The sequence below is a fragment of the Halichoeres trimaculatus genome, unplaced genomic scaffold, assembly GCF_033239565.1.
Source record: "Halichoeres trimaculatus isolate MK-OKI-2021-1 unplaced genomic scaffold, fHalTri1.1 fHalTri1_scaffold_22, whole genome shotgun sequence".
NCBI lineage: Eukaryota > Metazoa > Chordata > Actinopteri > Labriformes > Labridae > Halichoeres > Halichoeres trimaculatus.
Genome location: NW_027437200.1, coordinates 7070502 through 7082818, shown reverse-complemented (window position 1 = coordinate 7082818; position 12317 = coordinate 7070502). Strand labels below are relative to the sequence as shown.

The window sequence follows — 12317 nt, the reverse complement described above, 5'->3', positions numbered from 1 at the left end:
AGTTACACAGGTTGAATTTTACACTCTTCAAACACTGAGGTAAGAGAGTCCAAACCAGACAGAAACACAAAATAATCTATAGATTGGTCAAGATCAGTAAGAATCAGTAGTTGCAGCTCTAAAATAATTTTTCAGTATTAAATGACTGGGTCATATAAAAAATAAAACATAAATGATGCTCAGATTAGATCAGAGAAATAAGTATTCATCTATTCTTTTCCCCATCTGTTTGTGCCAATCAAAGTAAATTAATCTCATCGAAAAAAATCGCAAAAATAGAAACCCACATTCTGTGCTTCAAATGATTTTAGTGGTCTGAAAACTGGAGTTTATGTTTCTGATATTAAATCTCTGTGAAGCACAGCATCAGCTACATGCCTAAATGATTAAGTAGTCCATCATGAATCATCGAAAACAAGACTCGTGAATAAATAGTAAGCGCCACATCCCATCATTAAAAATGTTTCCATGAAATGATGCATCCCTCTCAAAAGTGAACATGCAGGGGCACTACAGCACAGAGCTAACACAGCCAGACACCAATGTGTCAGTGAGACATCGAAAATGTTTTAAAATCAACTTAATAAAAAAGCCAAATGGGGGAAACCTTGAGACACCACATTACTGGTGATAGAATAAACATACAGCTGCTCCAAAAGTCAGCCAAAGAACATGTGACAATAAAGAAACAGAAAAAAAGGAGTATCTTCATCCTCATCAGCCTGTTCTCCTTTTATTCCGCTTCCCTCTTTACTTCCTGTTCCCTGTTTTCTGTCTATCTTACGCTCTCCTTCGCTCCGTTTCAAAAGGACAAATGTTTCCTGCAGTCACTGTAGCACTGCATTGGTATTCTGCTCTCAATTTAGCCGAGAGCCGGGCAGCAGTATCTGCTTCCAGCAACCACACAGCAATCTGACACAGAGCACAGAGAGAGGGGGAGAAAGGGCTCCAAGAATTAAAGGAACTGAGAAATATGAGAGAGACGGCTCAGAGAGGGAGACGGGCAGACCTATACGGTCATGCATTTTCCCTGCCAAAGGGTCTTGATGCAGAAATAGCTGGGCCTTGAGAAATGAAGGGTTCTGCATTTGTTCTGCTTCCTCAGAGAGCGGAAGACAAAACAATACACCTACTCCAGCTGTTCCAGACGTTTGACATCAAAACAACTTTGAGGCTTTGATCCAAATCACGGCTGCATGCTGATGTTATTCGTGATACTTCACATCTATCAAAAGCAATGCCCCAACAGAAAGTTGAGCTAAATAATTGTTTGGGTTGATTTCTTTTCAGGGCTGTCAGAGCTTATCTGTGAGTGCCACAAAAATGCAAGGCTTCAAACAATCAGGACGGAACTGCTGGCAAAGTAGTTATCTACCTTTTGAAGATTCAGTAATTACGAGTCATTTCATCACACAGAACAATGTAGGAGCTTCTGACTCTATTGATTATTACAGCTCTTGCAATGTAATATTAACAATGCATTTTATGGTGAAATGATGCTGGATAAGAGGCTTTTCCCCCTGTTATAAAAGATCAAGATGGGGAGAGCTATTTCAGGTGGATGCATAAGGAATTAGATAATTCACAAGCAAGGTGAGGAGATGCAGACAGTTTGAGAGAAAGAGAGGAGGGAGATAAGTGCAGGAAGAGGAGGAGGGAGGAGTAGGAAGTGCTGACAGTGGGTAAAGGTGAAAGAGAGATAAGTAGAGTAAGAGAGTGAACTAAGGCAAAAAAGGGAGAGGAGAGGGAGGGAGGTGAGGAGAGATGGAAAGCCCAGATAGCCTTGAGAGGAGAAAGGTAGGAGGTGGGTGAAGGAAATGCTTCGGGAATAAAAGAAACAGAGAGATGGATGAACATGAAGGAAAGGGGGAGAAAAAGCAGAGATATGGAAATGGGATGTGTCAGTGAAGGAGGGAGCCAAAAGTGTATAACAGAACAGGGTTTGACATGAGCTGACAGCACGGGAGCACATCCCAAGAGCAAATGGAGGCAGGAGCAGGGTGCACACCAGAGACAATAGGCTCAGAGAGAAAGAAATAAGACTCAAAAAACAGGAATGAAATAAAAGAAAACATAAGGGGATAGAGTTGAAAAAGTAGACCTTCAGTGTGAGATTTTGCATTTAAAATATCCTTTTCAAGTATGCAGCACCTTTGAAGTTAAGCATTGGTTTGTTTTTTATTCCAGACACTTTCAAACTAGCACCTGTGCCATGTCTAAACCTCCCATCAGAGTCAAATAATACAAGGCGGGTGTTTTTCTTTTTTTACCAAACAACTCAATATTTCAAACAAACACAAAACTTCTTTCTCTTTTTTTTTCTTATTTTTATGAGGAAAAAAAATTCTCCCTTTTAAAAAAAAAAAAAGAAAAGAAAAAAAAATGAAAACCCCAGACTTAATTAGCCTTTAGATTAAGCCTCTTGCTGTCTTTTGTCTCCACAGGCACACAAATAAAAAAGCCCAGTGCATGTGTATAGTCACCCTCAATGGATCCATGCATACATGATTTATTGCAGCCAAAACCCAGACTTCCAACTGCCTCATGCTAAAGAAATGTGTCAATGTCCTCTGAACATACAACATGCCTGACCACGGCATTCAAGAATCCAAGAGAAAGAAGAATAACTGTTCATAAAGCTACAAGGAAATTACCCTAAAACTAAATCATTAATTCCTGCTGAGTCTGTGACCTTAAGCAGGAGTTTTAATAATCTTAGAGAATAGCTACCTTCGTGAATGATAACACACTCCCAATTCAGCCTGTTAACAAGCACTAAATTCATAAATATGGTCACTCACCGCGTCAAAAAACAGCATGAAAACAGCAAAAAGGCAAACTTTGCTTAAAAATACAGAGGTCAACAAACCATATGTGTAGTCTTGTGTTGACTAAAATAAGATTTGTGAAAGATGAACTTTCCAAAGATAAAAGCCACGAGTAATACAAAGGAAACAAGCGATGAGTGAGCTTACCTTCCTTGCAGTACTTCCCCCTGTAGCGGGTGTGGGTGCAGTCACAGTGAACTTCTCCATACTGAATAGAGCAAAACCCTCCATTGAAGCAGGGGTTCTGTTTGGTGCACAGGTACTCCAGGTCACTTTGGATGCCTTGGCTATTCAACAAAGTGGGAGGCATCTCCCCCACCTTCAGATTGGAGATCAAACCCAGGAATGGTGGTTCGTACTTCACCGTGCTGGACGTGAGAGCAGAGAGGCGCACATCAGGCGGGATCCCACCTACAAACAAATCACTGACCACCGCCATCTCCTTTCTCTTGGACTTGACCTCCGCCACCTTCGTCTCGCCATCAACCATCAGGAGAGTCTCACGAAAGTTGCGGGTGAGCAAGACCATGTGCCAGCGGTCATCGTTCACCCGTGTCTCCATGTGCAAAGTGGCCGGCTCGGCGCAGTGGATGGCAAAGCGCAGCTGGAGGCGCCCACCAGCGATCAGCAGTTCCAAGAAGTCGCAGTTACCGCCGTCATCCAGGTAGAGTACCAAGGCTTTGCTAATGTTGGTCTTCAGGCTGAAGCTCAGCTCGCCCACTGATCCGGCTTCCCAGCGTCCATAGCGTGCCCACTGACCGGGCGCCCCGCCAAATTCCAGCATCTTGACTGTGGTGAGCAGGCTGAGGAGGGCCAGGGGCCACAGAGGCCAACACGGGAATCTTAACCCCCTTGTCATACTCAAAGTTCCCGAGGTATCCCTTCTCTTCTTAAAGCTGTTCAGATGTAATTCAGCTCAGAGATAAACACCAGCCTCTCTGTGGCTGGTAGTTTTTAAATGTGAGCAACAAATTTGATTTACTACTTCGATCAGAGGTATGAAGCTCTCTGGGTAAAGTAATCCTCACAGGGCCCCTTCTCCAATTCTGGTGACGATTCAGCACTTTTCTCCTCTTCTCTCTGATGCTCTAATTCTTGTCCTTATCCTGACTCTCTCCTTCGTCTCTCCATCAGTTGGTGCCTCTGGGACTTGGAGGAAAGGAATGAGGAATAGCGGGAAAGTGAAAGAGGGGGAATATGATAATTTCAACACAGCCGTTCCTTCAAAAGCCTCTTGGTGTATCCTGGACTGAAAATAGAATCTGCGTCTGAAGAAATCCAGATCTTAGAGCAATTTCCAAGAAATTCGAGCTGCTGCCAGGAGCTTGGGGGAAAGTTATATGATTGTAATCTTTCTTTAATAGGGGTTGCCAGCAGAAGAAGTGGAGTGAAGGAGTGAGGGAGCTGTAGAGTATGGATATCAGAGCTCGCTGGTGTCCGCAGGAGCACACGATGTGTTCATGGTTTCAGTAAAAAGATCATCCCTCTCCTGGAACTCAGACCAGGGAGTTTTCAGCTGGTATGGATCCCATCATTGAGGTGTCAGGTGGATCTGAAGGAAACACAAACAGTAACTATAATTAGACACAAAACCAGAGGAACTGACCCAATTTTACAACAATTACTCTCTTTGTGTTGTTTGATTCCTTTTTTCTCATATATTCTTGACTTGAAGTTTGCTTTTTCCTGCAGTTTTAGACACGATGTACTATATTTAATAATCCCACACTCTTTCACTTAAAGCTGACACTTCAAAAAGTTTGTCTGGAGCCAAGCAATAAATAAGCTTTTGGAGTTTTCCCTTGGCTTCACGCTTCCCAGAGCGGTCTGAGTGATATGACTGTTGCTCTGCTGCCTCTCAACTATGTCCACAGACGTGTAAGCAATGTTCTGCACTTCAACATGATGGTTACAGAAACACAGAGGAGACCTGTGTTCAGCTACAGAGAATATTCAGAAACCATATCCTTCTACTGCCACACATGCCATGAACATGCATATTCAAACACACACACATCATTATATCCAGTGTGATTGAGGGCTGCAGAGTCAACAGCTATTTGAAAAGCCTGTCTTGACCCCTGGGGCTTCGCCTAATCCCCTGCCATTATTTCTTGAGTGCAATCTAATTTCCATCACAGACAGTCTACAATTAAAGATGAGCTCACTCCTGCTCATGCTGATTTGTGCTATCATGCCAAGCTTCAACGTGACAACAGCGATGACGCTGTGCTACGAGCAGGGGCTGGGAAACGTTGGAGAAATACAGAGAGTGCAAGAGGGAGGGACAGAAAGAGAGAAGCAGCGTAATCATGATCTCAGAGGGGCGAGGCTTACCGCCGCTTGATAAAGATGAGGGTGGACAGAGGGGACAGAGCGCTGTGACAAAAAGAGGAGAGGAGGACAAATAATATTATGGCTATCTTTTGTGGTGATGTTCATATTTGGGATGAAACAGAAGTAACGCTACCTTTAAATGGGAGGTAGATTTTCAGTCTTTACATCATGGTTCACATTATTTTTGTGTTTCAATACATTACATGTTACTTCTTTATTAAATTCTGTCTTTCACACTTTTATTTTTCTGAAGTCTGTTTACAGTGATAATAGGCATATAACAATTTCTCAGATACCATTATTCCAACATTAGCTATTACTGTAAAGGTCTGCAGGTTTTGTGGCTGCCAACTCGTCTGTCAGTCTCTTCTTGACTTGCCAAGCTGACCTTGCTGAAATGTGTTCCCTGCAATATTTAAACGGTTTCGTCTGGATGCGGATCTAGGGTCTGAGCTGGGCTTTAGGCATCCTGGGAGGGACTTTAAGACATGCCTGTACCTGGGTGACTGTGGAGCAGCCGAACCTTGAGCACAACTGAGCCAAGGACGGAAATAGAGAGGCTGTAAATGATTCAAACACACGGGAAATAAAATATTTTCTCTTATTTTGATTGGGAAAGGAGAGATGAGCCCTTTTAATGGAGATTGGATCAATATTTTGCTAGGTCTTTCATACTCTTAACAATATATTTGCTTAGACTTTTATTAACAATTTTTAAAACAGTATTTTCTGCAGAAGTTACAGGATCCAAATCAAACTTGGCATTAGTTACGTTGGAAGTATTAGTAGCAGCAAAATGATCATCTCATATCAAAACACAATAATATTTCCAAACTGCTGAACATTATAATTTAAACAGGCTCACGATGGCTCCACAGTGGCAGGTTTCTCATGATTGTGGAGTCAGTGCATTTTATAGAACCACTAACAAAATAAAACACACTGAACAAAAAAGATGACATTTTTCAGGTTGTGGTTATGTAAGGCTGACGATAAAAGGCTCATAGTGTCAAACACCCATTAGTTCTGGCAGGTGTAAATCAGGAAACTGCTGATGACTAAGTACAATGACAGCTTGCATTAGACTGTTTCTGTGGTGATGTGTCCCCGCTGATTTAAAAAAAAAAAAAAAAAAACACTGCGAGGTAGATAATCTGCTTCTCAACCATTTTTCCACAAACCATCATCTAAAATGTCAGCATGAGATGTGATGTACTGCCTAAATTTAGTGCCTTTTAAAATAGTTTCTAACAGCAAAGACAAGGGTTGAGGCATAAACATGTAATGTTCCTAATTCTCACTCTTCACACATTCACATATGGAAGCATTCATGAAAAATAACACCTGCTTTTTTGTAAGTCATGCTGTTGCAGGGATGTGACACCCTGCTAACAACATGCTTTAAGATTTTTGTCTTCAGACGTTGATTTAATCTTTAGGTACCATGCTATAGTTTTCAGTTCAAATACCTGTTAATTCACATTTTGTGCCTTTGCAAAATCACTGTGATCAGTTATAAGCACATGTTGATAAACTGAGGCTAGGTTTTGTTGAAATTGCAAGTATTTTTCTTAAGAGATCTCAGGCTGTTCATAAATGTTTTGAAGAAGGATAGTTCTAAAAATATTATGATAAACTTGTATTCCTCTGACCTTGGATTTGTTATTAAAGGTAATTATGGGATGGCTTTACTGGTCTGGCCCATTTGAAATAAAATATTATTGACACCACTGGCTTAGTCCATGCAGAACAAAGGGATACCCCTTTTGTCTGGTTTCATCCAAAAGTGATGATAAGACTGTGTGCACAGACTAGGGATAGACCGATTATTGGCACCAATATTTGGCATTCTGAGACAAGTCAGCATCAGCCTTTTTTTACTCTGACAGCTGATAAAGAACAAACTGCTTTTTTGGCTCTAATGCAGCCACTCCGCTCTGTCTGCCGTCACTACTCTGTCTCCCGTATCACCCCACCCACAGAACCATCTGATTGGTTACACACATAGCCATGGCTCAGGTAACTGCCAATCAGAAGTCAAAGCTGTGCATGCTGTGCTCTCTCTCTCACACACACACAGCATAAATGAAAAAATAATAATAATTGCTTAGTGGAGATGCTCTCAGATAGATGTTTCAAGGTAAGTTCAAGCTGCAGACTCTCCTGTGTATGCGTGTGCGTGTGTGTGTGAGTGTGTGACATAGAGAAACTAATGAACTCTATTCTGTCCTCCCTGAATGTAGGCATCCAGCTTAACAGATCACTAAACAGCTCTTAGTGAAATGAGAGACTGTTGTTGTTGATCCAGTCATTTATTTTGACCCAACACACAAAGGCATTGGAAAAAGATACAAAACAATTAAAACAGCCTAACTGAGAAGAGTAAAGTTTCTTAACCAGCTAGCTTCAGTTAGCAAATTTTCGCTAGTTTAATGCCAAGTGGAAAATCTCATAGACAGGTTAACTCAATTAGCCCGTGCACACGCGTGCACACGCGTGCACACGCGTGCACACACACACACACACACACACACACACACACACACACACACACACACACACACACACACACACACACACACACAGATTCACACACACACAAAGAAAAAAAACCATCTCAATACCCACAGGAATACATTTTCCTTCCTTCAGATAAGAAATGATTTAAACTGCAAATATTCAGGAGCTTCTTCTTGTGACTTTTTTTTCCACAGAGTGAAAGCTCTCGACAGCCAAAAACAAACTCAAAGTCATGTGAAAAATAAACAGAAAAATAATACAACTGCATTGCACTCCTATAAAAGGCAGCACAAACTCAGTTCAGTCTTGTTTTTTTGCAGTTACATTGAAATTTTGGAAAACTTGGTTAACTGTAGAAAACTTTGGGGCAGGGTGTCAGGTTTTTATTAAACTTAATATGACATGCCTCTAAGCCTTGGAGCTGTTGCATACACATTTGCTCAAAGGCACTTGAACTAAGTTACTGGGTTTTTATTATTCAAAATCATGACTAATATTTTTACTTTGACTGCAAATAAATTGGTTCCAAAAATTGGTTATGGCCTTTCTTGACAACTAATAATCTGTATTGGTATCAGCCCTGAAAAAAACATATCTGTCGATCTCTAACGCAGACTCAAGAGCAGTTGGGAGCAGCAGGTTTCAGAAATTACATTACAAAATATGGATGATCTAAAGTTAAACATATTCTTGCAGCATCTAAATATAAAGCCTTTCCTTCAACAGGTGGTTCATTCCTCTGGTTTGCCAGTTGTAGCAACCTGTTTAATCCCAACAGGTGGAGTTCAGACCTGTCTGTGTCTCCTGACAGTGTTCGTGCTGACTGTTGTATAGCTAAAATATCAAAAGTAGTTGGAAACAAACACTGAATTTTGAATGACTTATCATGAGGCAGAGGGAAACTGACCAAATAAATAACTAACACATGGAAAAAAGCAGTACTGACTCAGGGCTAAACACCTCCTAAAAGTCTGATCCTGAAAGCGCCCTGCCTCCAGCAGCGATTAAACCTGGGGTGGTTTAATTCAGTCCCAAATATTCTTCCCATTTTCACAAACACATGCAATCATGAGTGTGTTTGTGTTTCAGGAATGTTTCATCATCAACATTTGTTATGAGAAGATCAGCTGTCCTGAGACATGTTAAGATAAACATCCACAAGAAAACATTTCACTTTGATTTGAATGAGCATGGCAAGATATACCTGACTGTACAGATACATGAGCTTCAAAATTAGTATTCAAACGTATAACATACCAAACGTCCTTCTCTACACTTTAGATCAAATTTCTTTTATAAGCCTCAGTGACAATGTTATAGCTGTTTGAAAACTGGGGTCAGAGCTGTGTTTGTGAGTGGTTTGAGAGTTCAGGCTTGTTAAATCAACTATTCTGGTGCATGTTCATGTGTGTTCTCTAGGGGTAATTGAGGAATATTCCCTGACCAAATTGAATATTCATAAAGATATTTCTGTGTGGTTGGGGATTCTCTACCACAACAGACTGAAGCAGTGTTATTCAGCAGGCTGGCTTGCTGATGTTAAGTCCTGGTGTATCCTCTGTGCATCGTGTTGCTGGTGATGAGGGGGTACTGGCAGGCTCGCCTGATCGTACCATCAAATCCCAAGGACATTGAAGAACCATAACAAGCCTCAAGAGACAAGCAGAGCTCCCAGGGTTGAATAATGTGTTCTTGTATAAGTGATTGTGATTAGTTTGCAGCTGTTTGCATTCAGCAGATGGACTGTCTTTGTGTGACAGAGAAGTGCTCATCTGGACAGTGTTTAATCGGAGAATGTTAATGTGTGTCTTTATCCACGTCTGTATCAGTGATTAGGATTGTTTTCGCAGTTGTAGTCTGCACTTTCTCTTTCACAGTGTTTGGCTGAAGCATTGTTTTACAAATGACATCTAAGATCCAGCTTAGGTCCAGTCTCAATCCAAAAATAACATGTTTTTTTTTTGTTTTTTAGCCTTCCAAATGCTAGCGTGACTTCCATCTGCCTCAGTTCTCTCCTCGAGAAAGAGGACTGCTCTCTCGCTCTCAGTGCTTGGCGAAGCTGTGACAGAGCAACTTGACTGAAAGAGCAATCTGTACCCAGTCTCACACACCCTGACCTGACTACTTGTCCAACTGAAGATCCGAAACCCTCAGGATAACCGCATGGTTATGTGAGCCACCACCGACCCATTTCCTCACGCCATCCTACAGGGTATGCTGACACCAACACACCAGATACTGTGCTCTAACTCTGTAACAATATTTCACTTCATCCACTCACTGAAGTGGAGACTTATATTCCCATATTTGATCTCCAACATTAGATGTGAAGCATTCTATTTAAGAGAAGCTTGAGGGTTTGATTTGTGGTAGTTGGATCACTTTATTCACATATAAAACAGTGAGATGGAGATGGATAACTTTCTTATTGGGAGAGCCAAGCCTCAGGTAAATGTAACAGAAACAACAAAAGTACTTTCAACAAGTCAAGGTCACAATTACAGAATAATCTAGAGATTATATGAAGGTGATAACACACAGTATAAACGCCACGATGTTGGAGCCACTGCTACGAAACTACATCTTACATCGATGTAGTGTGATTTCAAAATCCCAATGTGTACTCTTGAACCTCTATCGTGTTCCCTTAGCTTTTGTCCTTGAAGCTTAAAATGTGCAAAGTTTCTCTAAAGAGTCGTATCTTTTAATGTGCCTGAATTCATTTGTTTTCTCTTAATGAGTGTTGAGTATGGTATTAAAGGGTAAGCACAACCAGATTGTTGCCTAGGAGGCCAGACTGACAACACAGCAAATCCCTTGAAGAAAACATTGAGATGGTGAGGAAGAGAGTCTAAAGGAATCCTTGCAGGAGAATGAAGGCAACAGCAAAGGAAGCAAACATCTCAAGAACTTCACTGAGAAGAATCATCAAACTGCATCTCAGAGTGTAAGAACTAATGCAACACTGATTTCAGCTGTTTTGTCTTTTGGTCTTCATTCAGGAGGGTATGAAAGTGACCAGCCAGGTCTAGTGTTGACATGGTGCACCAATGTGTTTGGAAACTCGGTTCGGAGCGCATGTGCTCTGTTCAGTTCATGTTTTTCTTTTTTCTTTGTTTTACAGCTCAGTTTAAAGCAAGTGTGTAGCTCCAATCATAACCATGCGCAAGGCATGGTGAAGGATACAGCGGAACAGTTGTGGGGAAGCATGTGAGATGTCTACATGACGAGTAGAGAAGACAGAGTAAAACAGGTACACCACCTGTGGCATTAAATCGTTCTGCTGTCTGGGAGCACTTTAGATTAGATTTCAGACCCTTCTGGGAATTTTTTTTTTTTATAGACAATTCTTGCAACTTTTCTAGCGTTTAAAGACTGATGCTGAAGCATGTTTTGATCGCCTGAATGAGCAGCATGTGCTATCAGAAGTCCCTCCCCTCTCCAAAACACAGTGACAGTCCTCACTCGCAGCAGATGAAATCATGCAAGTGTGTCTCTCATTATGGTCACTTCTGCAGGCCCCAGCCCACACAGAGGAGGAGGGTTGATATTTGGACATAAGAAAAAACAAGAATGGACGGAAGGAAGTTAATCTATCTCCAGAGTCTGTGACAATTACAAGCAAATGGATTATTATGCAAATTAGACAGCAGCATCATTTCGTGACTTTTAGTGACTTGTGGGACAGCCAATGGTGGCTTTCCTTACTGAGGAGTTGGCATGTTGAAATTAGCAATGTTTCACTCAGCTTTAATGATGTTTGACATGGGAAGCAGCCTCATTCTTTCAGGTTCCTCATGACTATACCTGAGGTAATAGATTAAAGATAATCTGTTAATAGTGGATTATTGGAGTACATGGTAAAAATAAAGGTGTTAAAAACTACAATGGACCGAACCAAACTGATAACATTGATTACAAAACCGTGAGAGGAACTGAACCGTGGATTTTGTGAACCGTCCCATCCCTAATATCTTCACACAAGATGGCACACTTGCACACACATCCAGTGTCATACAGGTCAAGTTCAAGCAGCACTTTCATGACTTCTGGTACAAGAATGTGTGGCCTCCGTCAAGTCAGGACATTAACTCAATGGACTTTGCAGTCTGGTCTACCCTGGAAAGGGAGGTCTTAAGAGTATCTCACAGCAGTGTCACTACTTTGAAGTAGGGATGGGCATTTTAAGCAAAAGAGCTATTCGGTATTCACTTGTAACAATTCAAAACTTATTCGAAGATCGTGGACATTGCATTTGTTAGCTTGGGTGACATTGTTTAAAGATTAGAATATGTACATCGTTGTTTTGAAGCCGGGCTACAGTATTCATGTGTAAGTATGCATACGTTATGGTCTTTAATCCATCTCATGCAGAGCTCCACCTAGCTCATCAGTCCTCAGATTCCCCAGAGAGCACCTGCTCTACGAGACTGTGCCAGGTTCACACTGAAGGTCTCAACTGCTGCTACACACCGGTGCAGCTCTGTGTTCTACTCTCCTTTTTCCTCTGAGGGGGCGGTTCCTTATTTACAGTGGTAAATATGACACTGAAACACTTTTCAGTGCGATAAAAACAGATGAAGCGTATGAAATATTTACACAGGACAATAATCTAGACAAAGGATAATAGAG

At 41.3% G+C, this 12317-nt stretch overlaps 1 protein-coding gene across 9 annotated transcripts in view; it reads right to left on the bottom strand.

Annotated features, from left to right (window-relative positions):
- Positions 1-12317, bottom strand: part of nrxn2b (neurexin 2b) — a 920596-nt gene that overhangs the window by 816840 nt on the left and 91439 nt on the right. For all 9 annotated transcript variants that reach the window (XM_074699347.1, XM_074699355.1, XM_074699353.1 and 6 more), the window contains exon 2: positions 2976-4380. In XM_074699347.1, the coding sequence (XP_074555448.1) occupies positions 2976-3687 (712 nt within the window). In that variant the 5' untranslated portion in view covers positions 3688-4380. The remainder of the gene's footprint in view (positions 1-2975; positions 4381-12317) is intronic.